Source organism: Neovison vison, chromosome 12 (assembly GCF_020171115.1).
Source record: "Neovison vison isolate M4711 chromosome 12, ASM_NN_V1, whole genome shotgun sequence".
NCBI classification, from domain to species: Eukaryota; Metazoa; Chordata; class Mammalia; order Carnivora; family Mustelidae; genus Neogale; species Neogale vison.
Genome location: NC_058102.1, coordinates 15,870,946 through 15,894,007, shown reverse-complemented (window position 1 = coordinate 15,894,007; position 23,062 = coordinate 15,870,946). Strand labels below are relative to the sequence as shown.

The following is a 23,062-nucleotide window of genomic DNA, read 5'->3' as shown; positions in this document are numbered from 1 at the left end:
AAGGACCTTGAACCATGCAAATGAATAGAGTAGGCCACAGATAAGAGACCCACGGTTGGTGGCATGTAAATTCTGACAAAATTTATCTGTGGGTTGAAACCCACTCAGGGCACTGGCCCTCTACACCAAGCTTATTTTTTCAGTTCTGGGCCCCTGAGAAAATCTCTCAGCACTGTCTACCTAGATCTAGAAAATGCATTGAACTCCTCACCTCATGTAGCAGGAATGATGAGCCTCCCAGTCTTCAGGGGGCCCCAAAGTGAGCCATTTCCTGCCATTTTTGAAAATTGTAAGAACACCGCTGAATAGTTTAAACCAACCCAGATTTTTGGCTAAGCAGTGACAAGTTTCTTCCACATCAGTTAGGTTAACCTTAACCATAGTTTTTCACAGTAAATGTAACCCAAATACTGTATTTATGAACTTGCATCTAATTGATTGAGTTAACTTTTTATCCCTGTCTCTCCTTGGATGCCACTTTCTCTGGGAAGCATTACCTGGTCCTCGGGTCCTCACGGCAGGCTTCTCCATGGTAACTCGGATTGACCTCTATTTGTGAAGGGATAATTGCCACAAAGTGAAGTATGTGACTCTATAACATAGAACAAACTCAGGTTTTCCCAAGTATTCATTTTATTATTAAAGGGGGGAGGTAGTAAAACGATAAAGCCAATTTACAAGAGCATTTGAGCAACCGAGGTTTATATAGCTCATCACAAAGGCATTTTTTTTTTTTATCTTAGAATAAGATGACTGGGTTAGTTACAAAATTGGCTAATGTCTCACAGGGCGATAAACAGTAAACCGTCAGGGTTATCTTTTCTATGGAACAGAATTCATTGCATTTGTATTGGTAATAGATGAGAATCATCTGTGTTGTTATCAGTTTTCAATATATGAATATCTACCTTTCCAAAATAGTAAAATATCTGAATCAGTACTAAATAGGAAGTCCAACGAGGGTAGAGAGTCCTAGAGAATCAGTTAATCCTTGAATGGGTCTGCCACCCTAAGGCACTACACAGCACTACACTGAAAAGACATCCAGCAATCCCTTGTGCCTCTTTTTAAGCTTTTGAACAATGTTTAATAATAAATAATTGCTATAATAAATAAAAGCAATAAAACAATTGCTAGGCTTTACTGAGCACCGGCTGTGTCAGGCACATACATTTTCCCATGTGTGTAATACTAAGAAGCAGGTACCCTTCTCGCCCGTTTTATGGATGAAACTGAGGGTTAGCCAAATTCACCTGCCTAAATCACTCAACTCTTGACAACGCAGGCATTAGAATCCTGATCTGCCTGTTTGACTCTGTATCTCCACTTTTAACCACTCATAGCATTTGTCACCTCGTAGTAAAATAGCCCATTTCTTTGCCTCTCTTCTCATTGGACTGTGATTTCCACAAAAGGGCAAAGGTCATGGTTTCCTGTTCATTGATATTTTCTTTGCCTCTGATATCCAGCATCTAATAAGCATTCAATAAATTTCTTAAAGTTAAATTGAACATGAGGGACCTGGGTGGCTCAGTCAGTTAAGCGTCCGACTCTTGATTTCGACTCAGGTCATGATATCAGGGCGGTGAGATGGAGCCCTGAGTCAGGCTCTGTGCTCAACACTGAGTCTGCTTAAGGCTCTCTCCCCTTCTCCTTCTGCCCCTCCCCAATTGTGTGCAAGCTTGCTAGCTCTCTCTCTCTCTCTCAAACAAATTCTGAAAAATTAAATGGCACATGTAAAAGTAGAGAATCAGATTCCAATTCTACTGCATCTTTTATTAGCCCTCTCACCCTTCTCTTATAATTAAAATACCAGTTATGGTCCTGATTTTCACCTTTTATTTTCATTGGTAACAATGTTCAGAACAATGGTGAGGGTGAAGTATTTAGCTAATAGAGGTTTTTTTTTTTAAGATTTTATCTAAAATCTTTTTTTTTTTTTTTTTAAGATTTTAAGATCACAAGTAGGCAGAGAGGCAGGCAGAGAGAGAGGGGGGAAGCAGGCTCACCGCTGAGCAGAAAGCCCGATGCGGGGCTCGATCCCAGGACCCTGAGATCATGACCTGAGCTGAAGGCAGAGGCTTAACTCTCTGAGCCACCCAGGTGCCCCGCTAATAGAGTCTTTATTCATTTACAGACCTGTTTATAAAATAAGCATGCGAGACTCTGCACTAGGCATTATAAGAGTGACTCCCCTGCTAAAATGTAGCTTTATGAAATAGAATCCTGGGGTATTTCTTGAGTGCCCCAGTTAGCAAATATCAATCTAGAATGAAGTTCTCCCAATCACATGCCATCAGACATAACTTTTAAACATACAGATAAGCCTTTCTTACCCTTAATGAAATTTACCATACTTGTCACCTGGTTCTTTCTCCACTTGCTCAGAGATCCTTTCTCTTCTCTTCCCCTGTTCTATTGTGTGTCTTCAGGGAGGACTGAACCCTGGATACTACATTTCCCAGCCTCCCTTGCTAACTGGCTTCAGGCTAGGTTTGGCTAATGGGTGGCCCTAGAGGGAGACAGGATGATAGGAAGAGGGGAGAAGCCCCCACTCCACGCCCTCCGTTTCCTCCCCTGAGACCACAACCACCACACCTTGAAAAAAAACTCTTCAGTGGTTGCTTATCTCCCCTAGGGTTCTCTTCTTCTCCTCAGTTTCTCCTTCTGTGGTCTCTCCCTTCACAGGATAGTCCTGACTCCCAGGCTCTGCTCTTGTCCCTTTGTTCCTTTAGCTCTAGGGATGGAAGTCGCTTCCCACTGATTCTATAATCTGGGTTATTTCACGATCCTAGAAGAGGACCTTGAGCTCTTCCTGTGTATAACAGTTTCTGCCTATTGAATTCCCTCAACTGAACTAACTGGAACAGACTCTCATTTTCCTTTTCCTTTCTTTTCTTTCTTTCTTTCTTTTTTTGTTAAGATTTTATTTATTTATTTGACAGAGAGTCCGCAAGTAGGCAGAGAGGCAGGTAGAGAGAGAAGGGGGGAAGCAGGCTACCCGCCGAGTGAGAGCCTGATGCAGGGCTTGATCCCAGGACCCTGAGATCATGACCCAAGCCGAAGGCAGAGGCTTAACCCACTGAGTTACCCAGGCACCGAACTCTCATTTTCTTGAATGGATCCTGACTTACTGGTATAATGAGTAGAGAACAGCAATATTAACACTGATACGTAAATATTGGCTAATCTATTAGATTCACTCATTAGCTGAGTAAATGGCTCCTGTGCCAGCAACTTTGTGGATTCAAATTTGTTCCTTGACTTAATATTAAGTTATCACATGTCACAGACCTCAAGCTTGCTCAGGACAAATTGAAACGGTAAGTATTACATCAGTAAATAACAAAGAGTATAATAAGAGTAGCCACAGTTAACTGATCTATACAACGTACCTGGCACTCTACTCAACTCCTTATACATATTATCTTTTAATTCTCCTGTGGGGTATTTGTTCTAGTCAGGATGCCTAGTGGCAAATAATAAACACCTCTTTTGAGTAGACACACCAACTGCTCTTGGGTAGTTCATGGAATTTAGATGAAGGCTGAGAAACCAGGCTTAGGAAAGAACTAAACGAAGTCACCCATACCACAGGAATGGTATGCCATGGGAATGATCTGTTAAGGACTGCCATTTGGGAAGCTGGGCCACAAAATAACAAATGGCCCCCACAACACCATGATCCCCATTTTATACCTGTGACAACGATAAAGGCAGATGTATAATGAGAGATAGAACATGGTTACAAGCCCTCTCGTCTGCCTGAATCCATAGCACACCTTCTTTCCAACACACTACATTTACTTTTTACATATGGTTAGTTTGTACCTTAATTGGTCTGCTCTTTGAAAGTTTTGATATATATAAACTTGTAAATTTTTTTAGAATTTTTAACTTACAAATATAACCACAGTAGCCTTCCTTTTAATAAAGAATTCAGTGGAGCATTAATATTAAAATGTACACAATAATGTTGTACTCAGCTTTTTAGGATTTGCTGATTAGATACATGCAGGTGAACTTGTAACGTAAACAATGTCATGGCCATGAATGCCTCTCAGGAAATTGGCCAGACATGCCTCATAATTATTCTTTATTCCAGATTTTCTTGCAGCAGAAGTTGCTTTTTGTTTTGTTTTGTTTCTCTGACTACTTCATGTGTCTATACGAGAGAAACATAAACAGCTTCATATTTTAGTAGAGCTGGCAGCAATCCATTCCCCTTGCTTTCTGGAAGACATGGGCACCCTTCTGGAGTAATGGAATGTGATGTGCTTATAAATACTTTAGCACTTAGTTGATATGATGTTGGTATGCTTGTTGACAGGTTGTTATGGAAATTAGATAAGTATGCCACCAAAGGATAATACGTTGCATGTGACACCACGTGCGTGTGTGCCTGTGTGTGTGTGTGTGTGTGAGCGTGTGTGTGCGTGCACGTGCATGTGTGTTTATAGAGTAGTCATGAAATGAGTTCTGGTTTCTATTCTTGACCTGCTAATTCACTGAGTCACTGAACATCACTTTGGTCAGTCATAAACCCTCAGGGCCCTGACACAATTCCTTCCACTAGAACACATAGGAGCTCAGGTAAAAGCCACTGTACAGACATCTGAATGTTCAGGGCTCTCAATTTTTCATCCTCAAAAGGTAGTATAATTATCTAAGACTCATACCGCTCTGGGATAGAATGCCTGTCCAGTTATCGTCAAAAGAAGAAAACCCTTAGAGGTCACATACTGGGGCACAACGTGTATTTTATTTTATTTTTTATTTTTTAAAAAGATTTCATTTATTTATTTGACAGAGATCACAAGCAGGCAGAGAGGGAAGAAGAGAGAGAGAGGAGGAAGCAGGCTCCCCACCGAGCAGAGAGCCCAATGCAGGGCTCAATCCCAGAACCCTGGGATCATGATCTGAGTGGAAGGCAGAGGCTTTAACCCACTAAGCCACCCAGGCGCCACAGCATGTATTTTAAATGAATATAAACTCCATGCACTTGGATTGTCTAAGAATTGGACTTGAAGGGAACAACCTAAAAAGTGGTGATTTTTACTTGTACTGCGGAAATAATTTTGAAATACTGTAGTGAGGGATCTTTTGCAAATCTATTCTTTTGTATAGTTTGTAGGAAAAGTTACATTTGTTATCATGAGTTTAAAAATATGAATAAAAAGAAGATGGGAAGGCTATTTAATGTGTAGGGTTAATAGCCCACCACACTAAGGTATATTTAAGAGGACATACAATGATAAGAGTAGTACATTGTACGGCAGTGTGAATTACAGAGTAATATATGAATGAATACATTCTCAATGGAAAAGAAATAAGCCACTGGTAGGTATACAGAATCAATCAGGAACATCTCCCAATCTACCTCCAAAACTGTTTGGAGGGTCACTTTTTAGTCCATTTCTATGTATTTTACAAATACAAAATACACATATGCTCTCTCTCATGCAGGCCCTCCCTTAAGCAGAAATGGTATCACCCAATGATCTATAATTGTTCTATAACTCATGTTTTTGTGTTAAACGTCTATTTGAGGAGTCACATTTCTTAAACTTTTCCTTTATATCTTGGGTTTTGCCTCTCATTTTAGAAGTTCTTTTTGTACCCCACTTTAAAAATGGATTTTTAAAGTGAGGGCATAAACGTTCATCCATGGTTGGATGGACTCGGCAGGCATTTAGAACATGACCATCGCTGGACCAGAGGGCGGGTAAAGACGGTGGCTGTTTTGATCAGGGCTCTGAGCCAACACCTCTTTGGTTTCTCACAGGTGCTCCTTAGAGCTTCACCTCTCCTTGGCCCCTCCCACTTCCTGCCCAGCCTCTTCTTCCCTCCTGGTCATCACTCTCTTTGCTTTCCAAGGGACAACAGTGGTTTCCAGGTAAGTGGAGGGGGTCCATGGAGGTTGAAGGGGAATGGGTGGTTTCTAAAAACATTTTTCCTCTTAGTGTGTGAGGAGAGTGGGCCTGGGTCTGTATCCACATGTGAGGGTACAGGCAACTGAAATGAGAAGTAACCTCCAATTTTATGCTAATTCAGTTCAGAGAAGTCAGGGAAGGAAACTGTTTCTTGTGCTCTGGAAATTTGATCAAGCATCAACATTTTGATAAACGGTCAAAACTGGTCAATGATCTAAATCTCCTTTATCTTCAAGACCAAAAGGAAAGGGATGACAAAAGTTGATGAGAAGTTATGGTCAAATATTGAACATTTAGTTACCAGTTGCCTAGTTTATATTAGCCAATATTTTTTCTACTTTCTATTGCCTTTCCCCCCAACCCTTAATGCTTTTTAGCCCTTCCTAGCACCTTAAGATGAACAGGGGAGAGAAAAAGAGATGCTATTCCGTGCAATCAATTTTTCCACTATAGTGGAATCATATCTTATGTGAGGGATTAACTTCCAAAGGGAGAATATAAGGTCAAAATCACATGCAGTCAAAATTATCTTAAAAATGGGGCACCTGGGTGGCTCAGTGGGTTAAGCCTCTGCCTTTGGCTCAGGTCATGATCTCAGGGTCCTGGGATCAAGCCCACCCGCATCGGGCTCTCTGCTCAGAGGGGAACCTGTTTCCCCCTCTCTCTGCCTGCCTCTCTGCCTACTTGTGATCTCTCTCTCTCTGTCAAATAAATAAATAAAATCTTTTAAAAATTATCTTAAGAAGGTCCTTTGGTGGTCTATAAGACCTGGGATATACTCCGTTTTGGTTTTTTGTTTGTTTGTTTGTTTTTGACTGTGACATTGAAATAGGTATGTTTCTTCAACTGAGCGCTAGATAAAATAATTGATTTGAACAGGTGAAGGGAAAATAAGTATCTTTAAACCCTAGACTGATGTTCTGTGTGTTGAGATCAGGACCAGCTACATAATTTGCAAGGTCCAGTGCAAAATGAAAATGTTGGCTCCTCACTGAAAAATTGTGAAGAATTTCAGGATAGCAGCAGCAGAGCATTAAACTGAATGTAGGGCTTTCCAAGTGTGGGGCCTTGTGCACCAGCTCAGTCTGCATACCCATGAAGCCAGCCCTTCATACATACCAAGAAGCTTGGAAGGTAATGAGAAGCTTGGAATCTGAGATCAACTCAGGAAGAGAAGCCTCACAACGCCCACAGAGGGAACAGAGGGCAAAATCATTGCCAGTGTTTAAATTATTCTGTTGTGCTCCCTGCACCCTGTCCCATCTTGAGGACATGTAGTTGAATTTATATTGTGTTAAATCAGCACAAGATGCAGCCCCACTAGATAAGTCAAATGGTTGAGAGGTTGCAAATCCATACTCCAATTACATTAGGGGATCTTCTGATTTTTTTCAAAGACTCATTACAATTTGAAACTCAGATTTATGGTCTGTAAAAAGAAAATAAGCATTTCTATTTCTTCACCTTGCAATAAGTTTGATCGGCCTTCGTCCTATACGTGACAAAGGCAATAGAACAAATTTAAGACTGTTGTGTAATTTATAATAAACAAGCTGCATTACTGTGAATTTCCTAAGTGATTCAAAAAGGAAATTTAGAAAAATTAGATGTGAAAATAAAAAGCTTGCTAGAGAGATTGCCTTTTAGAGATTTTTCCCAGAAGGTCATGAACATAATCTAAGCAAGGAGGATTTTATTCTATGACTGCCTGAGCTCTCTGAGCAAGAATGTGACACAAGGCTTTCTTTCTTTTTTTTTTTAAAGGGAACTGCCTAATATTTTATAGTACTATATTTTTTTCAAAGTGGGTTTTTATATACAAGCCAGACTGAGGGCAGCTGGTCAGGTAATTGACCAGAAGGTTTCCAGATAGCAAGTTATTTAATATCAAAGTAACAACAGGTTGTGTTTCCAGGATATTTTCTCTCTTCTGTGTGGGTCTCTGATGTTACCCCACTTCCTGCACCTTAAGGTTCTCACCCCAGCACATGCTGAAACTTGACTCATCTGCTTTGACCAAAAAAAAAAAAAGCTTCCTTGTGGTTTTGAGAGTTACATATTTGAGCTTTGAAATAAGTGCCATGACTAAGGTCAGGCCACTGGTCACCCAGGTAGACTGGACAACTTTCCTGACTCATGCTCACCTGTTTCAACTTATGTAATCACACAAAAACAATCCTTAACAAGTGCCTATAAAGCCAACAAAAAGAAGCAAAGCTGCAATGTGTCATTGTCACAGTGTCCAAAACTTGGGGGGATATTTTTGGTTAATCCTTCTATTGTGGAGTTTTTAGGGTGGTAATGGCAGTTGTTCAGTGGTGGTTGTTATTTGGCAAGAACTGAAATTGGAGGCTTCTGTTACCCTGACTGCTGATTCCAACAAAAAATAGAAACAAGGGCATGCTCATAGGAAAGAACGTATGGGTGGCAACAGCATTTATTCCTTAATTTCTTGGTTTGTATCAAGTTGTATATTTTAGAAGGGAGGAGAGTGTAGCATAGGGAGACACAAATACAAATTTAGAAAGATCAGCAACCAGGTTTGTTCAGAGTGATTTACCTGATAGTTTCAGTAACTAACACTGACTAATGTTTACTGTGTACAGTTGTAAGCACTTCGGATGATTTATCCCATTCCATCCTCACCAAAATCCAATGAGATAATTATCACTGGTTATCCATTGACCAAGATCTGATGGGTAATTAATGTCAGAGACAGGGTTGAACCCCAGACCAGTCCGTGTTGTAACACTGAATTATCCCAGCTAGGATAAGTGGCTTTCTATCCTTTAAAATGTTGCCTATCTGGTTTTTTCTAAACCAGTTTTGCCTCCGCAATTCAGACATGGTTTCAGCACGAAGTAGAAATACTTCAGCCTATACAAAATTCACTGACATTCCTGCATGAAACTTTCTTCCAAATAATGCCAATTTACAGAAGATACAGCGGTTTTTATGTGAGCTGTTGGGGGAATGGTGTTTCTGTTCATCCTGAAAGCACACCCGCAAGAGCAGACGAGCAGGCACCCTGGGGCTGCTTATTTACATTAACCAATGTCGAAACTTCTCGGGTAGAGAGGCGCTGCCCAGAACCCTAGAGGAAGTGAGATGTTTTATCTTTTGAGTGCACACGAAGTTTACGGTTTAAGTCTTTAGAGAGCCTGGGAGGGTGTGACTCCCAGGAACTAATCTTTCAGTCCAGCCATATGCAAATCTGGGCCGGTGTTTATGTGGAGGTGCAGACAGAAACGTAGGTGACAAGGTTGGTTGCTGACGCGCGTGGGAACGCACCTGCCCTGTTGTCGGTTGGGCTGTGAATGTCTGTGCGGACGCCGTGATGGTGGGTACCCAGTTTGGATCGCCCGCTTACATGAGGGATGCTCGAGTAGTAGAAGTTCCACTCGAGCTAGTACCATTATCCACGCTGGGGCGCCCCCCGGAAGCCCAAGCCAGTCCCGCGCTCCACAAGAACAGCCACCAGTGGTTCCGCGCGCAGCCTCGCCCCGCCCCCAATGCCCCCGCCCCACCCCGGCCCAGACCCCTCCCCCCATACTAGGCTCCGCCCCCCAGTGTTGACAGCTCCGCCTCCAACGCCGGGCGCTCCCAGCGGCTCGGCTGCCCCAGTTCCGTAAACACTTTTCTCCCCGCCCCTAGCAGTCCCGGGACCGCACCACTCGAAGACCGCGGGGGGGGACGGTTTCCTCTCCCATGCAGAACACCGTCAATTCAAGCTCTTCTCGCCTCTTTCATATGAAAATGAGTAAAGCTGATCTCTACTAGGCCAAATATGTCCAAGCTCTGAGATCGGATCCTGAAGTGACCTGTACTTCCCCCCTCCCTCGGCCCGTCTTCCCCTGCTCGCCGGTTCCACTGCTCCGCGGTGGCTGTCTCCTCAGAATCCCTCCCGGCCCTTTAAATACCGCGTGGGGCGGGGGGGAGACCGGGAGGTTGGGGGTTGTTGGACTGGTGAGTTTTCGAGGTGTTTTTGCGGTGCTCGGTGAGGGGACACCCAGAGACCCCTGACCCAGGTTCCCTAAGTCGCCTTTCTCCGCCTGTCTCTGCGCCGGACCCGGTGCGTATCCATCCGGGGGAGGGGGTCGCCGGCCTGAGGTGATGGGCCCGGGTCAGTGGACCAGGACATCTAGCCCCAGGGCAGCCCGAGGGCCTCCCCCGACCCACCTCGGAACTCTGTCCTGGGACTCCGGTGCCGGGGGCGTTAAAGCCCCGCTACTTGCTCCCCCAACTCCTGGTTTGACCTCGAACCGCCGTCCCGCGTGGGTGCGGGGCGCGGGCACCGAGTGGCCGTGGCGGGTGTCCGCTTGGCCGCGGGCTTTGGGCCCCGGAGGCGGCGGGGTCGCGGCCGCTTGGCTGCTGTTTACATCCTGCTGGACCCGTGCCAGCGACAGTGCTGCGAAAGGCTTCCCACCATCCGGGCCCCGGGAGGGGGCCCCTTCTGTCGCCTGCGACCCCCGGCCCGGCGCGGGTGGGCAAGCCGAGCCGCGGTGGGGGCGGGCGCGGCCCGAAGCGTGTGTTTGGGGTTTGTTGCCGGGGTTTCCCTGGCACTCGGCTGGGCCTCCACCGTCCCCTCCCCCAAGGGTTTGTTATGGCAGGAAACGTGCTGTTGGAGGGGAGGGGCTCCCCGAATGGGTGGGGGTGTGTGTGTGCAGACTCTGGTGCCTCCCCTCGAGCGGACTGAGGGAAGAGGCGGGAGATGCCAGTCAGGCTCAGGGCTCGAACCTCTGGCCTCTCGGGGATGGCCTGCGCTTCCCAAAACGGCGCCTCTGGATGGCACCACGGGGGTGGGTAACAGCGCTGATTTGGCACGTGGACGAACAGGGTACTGCGTTTTCGCTAGTACTGGGGGGGGAAAAAAACTTCATTAAACAAGCGATTTCACAGTGATATAAAGTTTCCTTTTAAAATGAATGTATTTAAATGCAAAAATCTAGCCAAGATAGAAGTGATTGATAAATTAGGGTATAGATGAGGGAGATGTAGAAACAGACATGAAAAGTGGTATGCAAATGACTGAAGTTTGGAAAGTAATTGTCTTAGGTGGTTGTCCTGTTACTTTAACCTTGAGAAACCAGACAAGTTGTCCTTGTCCCCAGTGGGCCCCTCAGCCCTCAAGATCCTTGTGGTCCCATGGCTTCCAGCCCAGCCAGAGACCCTGCTCTTTGCCACCTGCCGATCAGAATGAGGTTAGGGCAGTGGTTCCACTTTAGTTGGCTCCCTGCCCACCTTGTCCTCTTGCCTCCAGGGATTTCATACATCACTCTGGCAGCCCGTGGAGGCTGCCTCACTTGAAGTGGCCCAGGGCTGAAGATACTCAGTCATGTGTGGAAGCAGCTTCAGTGCCATTTTGTGGGGGGTTGAGGTCCCCAGGAGGAATCACTGGTATTAAACAGGCCAGCCAGGGATGGGAGGAGAAGCATTTCCAAGTGTGAAAAGTGCCTAGAAATCCTTTTCTCTGATGCTGTAATGTTATGTGTTCCATGAACATCTGTTTTCTTAGACAATGACTGGCTTGTTGGCTTTTATCTAGCTCTTTGTTGGCTCTAATTTGATGAAGACCGGTATTCTCTAGCAGAATGGAGCAGAACCTCTCTCTGCTCTGTGGTTTATGCCTTGCTACATATGAATAACTTTCTAGCACTGCTGTTTGGGACTGGTTCTAAAGCAACATTTTGCAGAAGACGGAGCTTTTCCATACCATCTGCAATTTTTTTCTTCAGAGCCAAGTCTTATTCCTCTGACTCCTTACCCTTTACTACACATATGTGAATGCTTGTCTTTGCATATGACCTTGATCGGGTCTTCAAGGATGACATCCACTAGGTAGCTCTTGAAATTTCTCATTTCCACGACTCAGACTTAACTGGTTGGGCTCCATTCCTTGTCCAGAGCACTGCTGGAAAATCTAAATAGTGCACCTCAAAATGTTTTTGATATCAGTTGTAAGGAGTAAGAATTCTGATAATATGTGGGTTTTAACTAAGGATTTTGCAGTGCTTAAAGAATGGCTCTCGATAAAGGATTTTCATTTACTGTACTGGGGTGGTTCAGAATTATTTTGGACAATAGACTCTTTTAGTGATGCCCTTCACGGTATAGCACTTGAGCAGCCACCCCGGGGTAAGGTCAGCTTGTTACCACATATGCAAGTATCCACGTGGTGTTGTGTAGATCGATTTGGCAGACTGAGAGTGGAAAGAATGAGCAGCAGGCCAAATTTTCTCCAGCCATCCTAGAGTGGTAGAAAGCATGGGCTATAGGAATCCATGGCCTGGCTTTCAGTTGTGCTTCTGCCACTGCTGTGAACCCTAGGACAAGTAATTTAATTTCTCTGAGCCTTAGGTTCTTTTCTGTATCATGCAGATAATAGCAATACCTCAGCTAACAGGTTATAATAAAGATTCAAAGAGATTAAAACACTTAAAACACTTATGGGGGCTGGGATATAATAAGCACACAGTAACTCTTAGCTCTGATTGTTATTATTTACTATCAATGAGCATAAGAAAGTGGAAAGACACAATGTAAACATTTCTTTAAGCTCTGGAGCTCTGAGTCTTTGCTAGTTTGAATTATAGGCACTGGGAATTGGATAGAGGAGACATAGCCCTTCCTGCAAGCAGTTTAAAATGTAGTGGGGAGGCAGATATATAAACAACAACTATAGCACTTTAAGTGACTGTGTAATGGAAATATGAGCAATGTCAGTGAGGCAGGAGAGAAGGAAACCCCAAGTTGTAATATGAATAGGAGTGTAGCTTAATTTGTTCTTCAGCAAGACTCCTCCTCTGTCCTAGGAAGTGTTCTCAGCTCTAGATGTCTAATTTAGATGGAGTGAGGATATCAGGGAATGTCACTTTGAAGTTGTAATATTTAATATTTAATTAATATTTAATTTAATATTTAATTTTAAAACTGAATGACAATAAGGAGTCCATCCAATAGAGATCAGGGAAGCATGCTAGGGGACAGACTAGCAGGTGCAAGTGCTCTAAAGTAGGAAGTTTGGCATATCTGAAGAACCTGAAGGAAGCCATTGTGTCTGTAGCAGGAAGGGTTAGGGAGGGAGTGATATGGGATGGTGTGTATAGGCAGAGGCCAAATCCCAGAGGAATATAAACCAGCCAAGAAACTTCTTAAGAAAAGGGAAACCACCTGGAGATGAACTCTTAGAAGGGATGATTTATTGTGCCTCTTCTGAAGGGCTCTGGCCTATTTCCTGTTTTTATTCTCCATACACTGTTCAAGAAGAACACTGGGTCAAGCCAGACTGTCTAGAACTTTTGTAATAGAGCAGTATCTAAGCTAGTCCAGCAGTGGGGACAGTCAAAATCTAAAAATTGCGGGAGCCCGGACTATTCTGAATTAGACTTGAAGTTTTGGTTCAGTACTTCTCTTTTAATCTTTTGCTTGGAAATAATTTCAAACTTAAAGAAAAGGTTGTAGGAACACTACAAAGAACTCCTTGTTGTCTACCTTTTACTCATATTCACCTGTTAACTTTTTGTTCCATATCTTTACTGTTTTCTCTTTTGGTCACTAAATTAGTCAAGAGAAAGTTGCATACGTCATGGCCCTTTATTCCTAAATATGTAGTCACAGTACACTTATTAAAGTTAGTAAATTTAACATTGTAATATAGAAAGTAGATTCAAGTTTGTACCAGTGCTGTCAATTGATCCAATAATAGCGTTTTTTCCCCCTTTGGTATAGGACTCAGTCAGGGATCATCTATTGCACTCAGTTATCATCTCTTTTCATATGGAACATGTCCTCAGCCATTCCTTGTTTTTATGACATTGACATGTTTGGAAATCATAATTTCTTTCAGTAAGAATAAAATAATAGTTGACAGTTTGTCAAGCACTTACTGGGAACGTAAGTACTTGACATAGACTATTTCACTTAATCTCCACAACATTTTTATGAAGGAGATACTATTATTAGCCCCATTTTACAGATGGCTAAATTCCCTCTCTCCAGTCAGTAGATACCAAGAGTCAGGATCAAAAGCCCAGTCCACTTGATTCCAGAGCCAGTGTTCTTTCTGCTTCATGGACATGTACATTGTCTCTGGTGGATCTTTCTAATCCTGAACCTGTGCTGGACCGTTTGCAGATGAGTGTGCTACGGAAAGGAAATAAAGAAGTGAAGTTGGTAGTGTGGACCCAGGCTAAGGAGTCAACTAGCAAATTAAAAACCCGTCTTCCTTCTGTCTGTCCCTTTAGATCCCTGTACTTGTTTCCTCTTCTCTAAAATGGCAGTGGTTGTATTGCCATTCATTCAACCATAAATGTTTAAGTGTCAGCTGCATCCTAGTCATTGGTCTTGGAAGGAATTATATAATACTGAACTTATTAAATGAGAAAGAATAGAATGTAAAATGTGATTATTCTTCTTGATGGTGACCCACTGTAGTGTTGGAGGCTTTGCTTGGAGTTATCCACTGTTTTCACCTTTGACTTTACCTTTGGCGAGTAGTAAATCCTATAGGTCGAGTGAGATGTGGTGTTTTTGAAAAGTTGTGTGGTTTGCTTGTGATTGGCAGTGGTGAAAGTTAAGTAGGTCTAAGTTTGTCAGTATGAGAAGCATTACCTTTCTTAAAGGAATAGACCGGTTTTATTATCACTATTCTAAGAGAGAATCCAAAATAGTTTTTAAAGCCATATAATTACCCTCAATGCCTTTTGAGTCAAGTAGCTTTGTCCCCAGATGACTTATATGGAAACCCGAGACCAAGAAAAGCAAGAACAGATGTGAAGGAACTTGCAGAAGACCATTTGCACTGGTATGGGGCGTTTGCTTTCAGCTTTATTATCTCAGACAAGTGCAAGAGTTCTGTTGTAAGTTAACTAACAGCTTGTTTATCTGTAGGGGAATATGCTTTTATCATCTTGGGATAAAACAGTTCTCCCCTCTAGAGTTTTTAATGCTTGAAATGATAATAACAAGAAAAATGCAAATAATACTAATAATAGCAATCATATCCTGTTTTCTCTGTCAGACACACTGTTCCAAGCACTCTACGTGTATTGACTAAATGAAGTCCCACACCAACCCATGCATTAGGTGTCATTAGTATGCCTAGAGGAGGAAAGAGGCAATTTTCTTATAGAATAATAATGGACATTTGGGCTTCAAAGGAAAGTTCCTCCTTGGATGCATTAAGGCCCAGTTGTGCTATGGAGCCTTTTACCATCCAAACAAGAGGGTCTGAACATTATGAAGCTTTCACATTTTCTGTTGCATTCCCTGTGCCAGAAACTACTTCCAGTGAATTGTTGGAAGGAAGCATAGTTGCATATTATTAAGTATGTCTGCCATGAGCACATTTAATTTCAGAACTTCTAGTGAAGCCTCATGGAACTCTGGGTTTATAGAATTTTGGCATTTCCTAGCTGAAAGGGACCTTATAGCTGGCCCAGCTGCTCAGAAAAATGAGGTGAGGAGAGCCATTGTGGTGTGCATAAAGTTGCACAGCAAATTAATGACAGATTCAAGCCTCAGAGTCTAGCCTTCTCTAACTCCTAACCTACATCTTTTTATTTTTAAATCTTTGTACTTTGCTGCCTTGTTAAACACAATTAAGGAACCTACAAAGTGTGCTGTTCAGCTGGAGTAGAAAAATGAAATGGACAGTTATGACTATTAACCTATTTCATAAATTCTAATGGATGAAAGCTTTTATTCACCTTTATTTGGAAAAACAGCCAAAGTGAAGAAAAATTAAGAGCAGAGCATACAGAGCACTTGTTATGGAGGAATGACTGAAAAAAAAATATGGAAACAAAGTTCAAGATATTCAAATAGGAGTGTTACCAGGGTCAGGGAGTGTTGAGTCTTAAACCTAATAAAGTGGGTTTAGGTGGTAGGTTCTCTCTTCCCGTGCTTTAACTTTGGCAGTACCAGGCCTTAAGTGTGTAGTGGTATCAGTTTGCGAATGTTCTGGTTGAAGCTGTACCAAATGGGATTCAATGATTCCGATTCAGCTGACACTGAATGAATATTGTCACGTACTTGACACTGGCAATGGACAAGACACATCCCCTGCCTTATTAAGGGTAGTCAGAAGTAGCCATGGGAAGAAAATAACTGTACAAGGGATGCAGCTCCATGGTAGAGATATAGGACATGTGCGGCAGATGTACAGAGAAGAGTGTCATTCACTCTGGTCAAGGAGCAAAGGCTTCCTGAGGAAGGTAGCATTTTCAAGAAGTGCTATCAGTGAGACATAAAATGGTAGCAAAGAGAGAGAAGAATGTAGAGGGAAGGACAAGTATTCCATTTAGGATTGGGGTTTGGTGGAAGTGAAAGAGATCAAGCAGACCCTTTTCTTCTGTTCTCTATTCCCTTCCCCCAAGCAGGTGGGAGTTAAAGCTCAAGTAGAACCTAGTTTGTATGTGGTGAAGGAGGTGACCCCCATTGGAGTCTCAAGGATTAAGGGCTATTTTATAGCCTGTGCTGGTGGTGGTTGGCCTTGGGAGTCCAGGACAAGGCAGATCTCTCTACCTGGTAGGTTCCTGGCGGCTTCTCTGGATTCCTTGCAGAGGCAAGGAGTTAGTGGTCTTCTGTTTGTGAAAGAGGTGGGCCTGGGAAGGGTGCACTTGTACAATTGGCAGGACTAAAGGTTGATTAGGTGAGGCTAGGGGCAAATGCCCTTGGGCACTGACCTTAAATTAAAGTCCCTCTGAGGTTCATCCTTATCTTTGTTACCACCCAACTGATACAAAATGGCAACATTTATCTCCACAAGACTAGATTCCCCCATAGGCCCATCCTGCCTCTGCTTTCTCATGCTTCCCCAGCAATGCCTTGTTTCCCCTTTGCACATGGGCTAGCCTCTGGCTCATACAGTTGTAGGTATCTAGACTTGAGAGCCATGAGAGTAGGGCCCTATCTCTTTTGTTCACTGTTCTCTTTCCCGGTACTGCTGCATAGTAGGCACTCAATAAATACAAAAGGAACCATTGAAGAAACTGCACAGGATTTCCAGGCATACTATGCACAGCTGTGTTTTCAAGTTTTTGTAGCTTTAAAAGCTCTGTATACCTCACCGCATGGGCTGGTTTAAAGAGACTCAGTGAACCCTTACTATCATTATTGTCTATTCAGGACTTGAGGGGTCTTCTTCCTTGGGCCCCGGTTCCCCTTAGTGTCAGCTAATACCCTACGTGTCAGAGCCAGCTCCCTCCTGGGCCTTGCTAAGGCTCCAAGGCTCAGGGTGGGGCATCCTATATGCCCAGGATCTCCTTTCTAGGGGGTGAGTGGGCCCAACTGCTCTGCTCTTACCTGGAAGGCAATCTGATGTCCCAGATACAATACTGGACATAGAGTCAAGGGGCTGGTTTTACGGCACAGCAAGTCCCCTTGTCCATCAGAGTCTGTCTCCTTCATCCATGAATCAGGTTCTTTGGTGCCTGTTTGTTCATCGAGTAGTAGTGGGTACCAAGTCAGCTGTCAAGTGCCAACCCAGTGTCAGGCTTTACACTTTGTATCATGGCAGTTCACAGGAAAATGGAGATAAACCTGAAAACTTGCCAGCCAGAGATTTTAGTTAGTCTTCTCCTTTCTCCAAGAGGCTGATCAGAAACTAAAGGGGCTTATTTAAAAAGTAGTTTATTTAAAACAAAGCCATAGGAATAATAATAATAGCTAATATTTGAGTACTATGCACTTTAATAAGATTAATCCCACTTAATCTTCAGGCAACCCTCTAAGTTTAGTCTTTCAGCCTGGTTTTACTCAAGAGGTAGGTGGCTTAGTGGCTTTCCCAAAGTCACATGGCAAAAGACAGTATGAGTTTCTAACCTAGGCCTTCTGGCCTCAAGGCCCTACCCTCTTAACTCTTGCCTTCCATGTTTTAGAAACCCAGGGAGAGACTGTGTGTCTTCTGCACATTTTTAAAGGATCTGTTATTGCTGAGAGTTGTTCCACAGTCCCACTATGTATGTCCTGAGTAAGTTCACACTAAGGCTTCTGGAGTCTCATTTCTGGAAGGCAGTTTTGAAGGCCTGGTAATAGCCTGGCTGCTATGGGAAAGATGTGGTTCTCTTCTGGGGACATTCCAACACTGTGACTCATGTGAGCCAAGCTATCTACACTGGAAGAAGCATCTGTGATGCCAGTGGAAGTACCACAAAGCCTTGACACGGGATGTGTTTTTCTCTGCAGGCACTATCTCTTTGCCCACACTTGAGTGACACAAAATGCCCTTCAATGGTGAAAAGCAGCACGTAGGCGAAGACCAGCCAAGAGATTCAGACTCTTCCCGGTTTTCCGAAAGCATGGCTTCACTCAGTGACTATGAGTGCTCAAGGCAGAGCTTTACAAGCGACTCTTCCAGCAAATCCAGCTCTCCTGCTTGTAAGCTGACAGGGGAGCAGGGGTTGTGGGGGGCGGGGGAGGGGGTGTTGGTTCTAGACATGTGTGTTAGATTTTAAAACTCATAAATGAACGAGAGCAAAGTAGAGACTTTCCCTCCTTTCTAGATGTACCATAGTAGTACTGCAAAGGCAGGATTAAGTAACCATTAAAGTTTACAACCTGCCCATTTTTATTTTCATTACTGTCTCTGATCTGCTTTGGTTTGACTATAAATCAGGTCCCTAAACCCCACCTATCTTTTCTCTGGAGTAGTGGAAAGCCACTCCCTCTTGAGATCACTTGTTGGGCCACATTCAAGGATAAGTTCAAACTGGTCTTTTCTGATAATTGCCGATTTACATGGAAGGAAACTTGCCCCAATTCAAGGGTCAGGCAGGAAGTGAAATAATCTAAAGGGTTTCCTGCTGATTTCAAAACCTGTTGTGCAAATCTCCCCACAAAAGTGCCCAGGAGGGGAATTACTACACCAGGGCTGTGAGAAAGAGTTAAAAAGATGGCCATAGTGAGGGAGCTGTCTTTTCCCTTGTTTGTGTATGGAAACTAGAGGTGTGTAAAGCAAGTGTGTTTTGTTGTTGTTGTTGTTGTTGTTTTAGCTTTTTAATTGACATTTTGCATAGGAAATACAACACCTTAAAAAGACAAAACAAATGCAGAAAGAAGCAACGAATGTCTCATATAATCAAATGCCCATGTCAAAAACATTTGTTCATTTGTGTTTATTTTAAATTTATACAATCTCATTTTTAAAATTTTGGAAAGTATGTAAGTATAGAGAAAAGAAAATGTTGTCCATACTATCACCCGAAGATGACAGCTGGTGGTGCTTTGTCATACTCATTCTTCACATAGACAGATGTGTGTATATATGTGTAGACACTTTTCACTTAGAATTATAGCTAAAACATGGGGCGCCTGGGTGGCTCAGTCTTTTAAGCAGCCAACTCTTGATTTCAACTCATGATCTCAGGATCCTGGAATCAAGCTCCACATTGGGCTCCATGCTCAGCAGGGTGTCTGCTTCTGGATTCTCTTTCTACCTCTGCTCCCTGCCCAAATAAGTAAATATTTTTAAAAAGAATTATAACTAAAATATTTACCATGTTATAATATACTTTTAATACATGAAAATTACTTCAGTAAATGACTACACCATGAATTTAACCATTGACATTGGACGTTGGTCATTGAGTTAATTTTCCTCTTTTTTTTTTTTTTTTCTGTTACAAATGATGCTTTATGAACATCTTGGTGCATTGATCCTTTCCAGGAATTCCTTTGGGTATAATTGGATTATTGGACCCAAGTGTACAGACATGTTTTAAAAAGAATCTTAATGGACAGAGAATTGAGAAAAGAATTTTATAGCAGCCACTTAGCTTTTAATGCTTTTTCTCACTCTTTATATTATGTATTAGGCTGATGCCTCTAACAGAGTATGCAGTCATCCTAAAGAGGGGTTTTCCTAATTCTGTGTATCACCATTTTTCCAAACTCTTCCTCCCCTTCCTCCTCCACATGGTCTTCCTCTTCCTCCTTCCCCTCTGCTTCTTTGAAAAATTATTTTAGGTAGCAAAATATTGCCAGTTAGTACTGTTGTTTGAGGCAATGATTTTCAATTAATTGAAGTTAAGAGTTCCAGTAGTCATTTTTAAAAGACATGGTTTATTAGAATAAACTTTAGAAGTAAGTAGAATAATTCTTTATATACTACTTCCTACTTAGATTATCCAGTTTACCAGATTAGTTTTATTTTAAGTATCTACATTTATGAAGTTCTTACTTTGTTCTTCTTTACTTAAATTATCTTATTTAATCACCTAAACTCAGCCCTGAGGAGGTAATTATGCCTTAGTGAAGTCAAATGATATCTACCAATTGGCAAAAGTTGGAATCAAACCTAAACATTATGCTATACTGCCTATACTTTTAGAAGTTATAGTTTTAAAAAATCAATTACTTCATCTTGAGTCTGTTTAAGTTAATGAGTTAATGAATTAGAGAATAAAAGTAGTCTTATCAAATTCCTGCATAGTATATGTAATAAATGCAGATATCAATAGGTACTAAAATATGAGGTGATTTAATAAAAGAAAGTAACTTATAATAGCTTATACTAATAAAATAGTCTGGAAGACATTTGAGAATTTATTATCAATATAATAACTGAAACTATCAAAGGAGTTCTTGAATTTTTGAAGTTTTAAGTAGTAAGCAGGAAATCTACCCAGTTCCGTATGTATGCTTATTTCTAAAACCCTGAACATATATGTTAGAATAACTTAAACTCAGTCTGCATCAGGTTTCGTAGGATGACAGCTTTTCCTCCATGACATGAACTGCGTTTTGTTTTTGTTTCAGCAACAAGCCCTCCCAGAGTTGTAACATTTGACAAAGTGATGGCGGCAGCAAGGAACTTATCAAACATGACACTTGTTCATGAAATTGCTGTAAATGAGAGCTTTCAACTGAAACAAGACGCTCTCCCCGAGAACAGGTAACCCGGAGGTATTTATTCTGTGTAAACTGAGCTGCAGAGTTTCATACATACACATATGTTTACATTGATTCCTAGAAGTCTTGTGTAACAGCTACTGGGAGCAAACACTGGTTAGTTCTCTAACAAGGTCTTATACTTTTTTTAAAACCATTCCTCAAGGGTATATGTTACCCATAATCCTTAGAACTCAGCTGATATGTCACTTCCTGAGAGAAATTTTTCCTGACATTCCTGAGCATACTAGATTACATTAAATCCCCTTCCTAAAGACTCCTATTGCCTTCTGACCTCCTTTTTGTTAAGAAGACTTATAATTTTATGTTCAGTGTCTGTCTTTCCATGTGACCAAAACACCATAATGGAGGAACTATGTCTATATTGTTTGCTGCTCTATCCCCATTGCCTAGCAGAATGCCTGACATTTAGGACATGCTCGAGAAATGTTTGCAGATAGACTTCTTTAAAACTGATATTCAGGTTGTGAAAGACAAATAAATTAGTGGAGCTGCCAAAGTGCTAAGAATAAGTGATCCAGAAGCATCTGGAGGTAGGAATCATAACTACAGAGGGACCCCAGTTAACTTCACACACACCCCCAACCCAAGGACCTCTAGTTAGAGCCATGCCCTTATACCCTACATCAGCCTCTCTAACTTCAGTGGATCATAAATCCCTTGGGACAAGAGGAGAAAAGGCTGGAGGCCATAAGATATATCACAGATATATCATCTTTATAGGCAAGGTTAGCTCACGAATAATGGCATTAAATCTTCAACCTCACAGTGTCATTTATAAATCGAGAGGCATTTCCTCTATCAATTAAGACAACATATAATATTTGATTCTATTTAGAGCTTTAATGTTTATTTGTTTTCAAGCAGGAAAGTAGCAAACATGATAATTTTCCTTCTTCAAAATGTGAATCATAGTCTTCCTGCTCCTGGGATTATTATTCATGATAATCATTAATATTTTTTTAAGATTACTGGCCAAAATAGGTATATCTGGTTGGTTTTCTATGGTAGCTGCATTTCACCATAATCCTTTATACCAGCTCTACTGATGTACTCCTAGGCCAGGCCACCATCACCTCTGACCTTGACTCTTTAAGTCCTAACTAGTTGCCCTGTCTCCATCCTTAGCTCCCCCAACCCACCCTCCATATCCACACGGTAACCGGTGACCTTTCTAAAGGGTTAATCAGAGTAGGTCATTTCTTTGCTTGAAATCCTTCAGTGGCTTTTCTACTACACCTAGAATAAGAATTCAAACTCTTTAGTGTGGCAGCAAGGCCCTACTTCCAAGACCATGTCTCTTGTTTCTTTCCCTCCTGCTTGGTATGCTTCAGCCACACTGACTTCCTTACTGACCCCAGAGTTACACCAGCTCGATCCTTTTCAAGGACTTTGTCCTTCTTCTTTCTGAAAATCCCCTAGATTTTCACTGGCTGCTTTTCTGTCCCTCCTTCAAGTCTCAACACAAAGGTCTGTATGTTAGAGAAGCTTTCTTCAGCCACCAGTGAAATTAGCACCCTCTCCATCACTAGCTACTGCATTGTCTTTTTCTGTCTTCCTCATGGTTCTGAAATTGCCTTATTTATTTTTAATGTGTTTCGTTCTTGTCTTCCTGTCCCTGCTAACAATTAAGCTTTTTGAGAGCGTACACTTTTTTTTTTTTTTTACTATAGTAACGATAATACCTAAAACAGGGCCTGGCATATACTGAATGCCTTATAAACATTTTTGACTGATTAAGAAAAGGAATGTTTGAAGTTGAAATTAATGTGTTTTATGAAGTACAGCAAAAGACAGTTTGGAAGTATTTATACTTTAAATTCAAAAGTTCCAAATATAGGTATTAATGAAGGCACTTTTTGATCAGATAGGCTCTGGGTTTGAATCCTAGCTCTGCTGAGACCATTTCTTTTTTTTTTTTTTTTTAATTTTTATTTTTTATAAACATATAATATATTTTTATCCCCAGGAGTACAGGTCAGTGATTCACCAGGTTCACACACTTCACAGCATGCTGAGACCATTTCTGAGCTTCGTGTTCTCCAAGGAGATCATGGGGACTAAAATGTTGACTTCACACGCATGCTCATGGGCATCTGAGTGTCTTGAACTTAAATATTTTGATACCATGGGAAATAGGAAAGCCTCCTGTTTTAATTTTCTGCAATAGCTGGAAAATGTGAGCAAGGAAAGCAAAATGCAAATTTAGGGCAGTTACC

The 23,062-nt window shown here is 42.0% G+C and overlaps 1 protein-coding gene across 3 annotated transcripts in view; it reads left to right on the top strand.

The window, feature by feature from the left end:
* Window positions 1-9,823: 9,823 nt before the first annotated feature.
* Window positions 9,824-23,062, top strand: part of TCP11L2 (t-complex 11 like 2) — a 38,370-nt gene continuing 25,131 nt past the window's right edge. Inside the window, exons 1-3 of one of the 3 annotated variants that reach the window (XM_044227160.1) lie at window positions 9,824-9,899; window positions 18,120-18,311; window positions 20,691-20,826. In XM_044227160.1, the coding sequence (XP_044083095.1) occupies window positions 18,155-18,311; window positions 20,691-20,826 (293 nt within the window). In that variant the 5' untranslated portion in view covers window positions 9,824-9,899; window positions 18,120-18,154. Of the gene's footprint in view, window positions 10,006-14,678; window positions 14,737-18,119; window positions 18,312-20,690; window positions 20,827-23,062 lie in introns of those variants that run through there. The other 2 variants (XM_044227159.1, XM_044227161.1) reach the window with 2 other exon arrangements.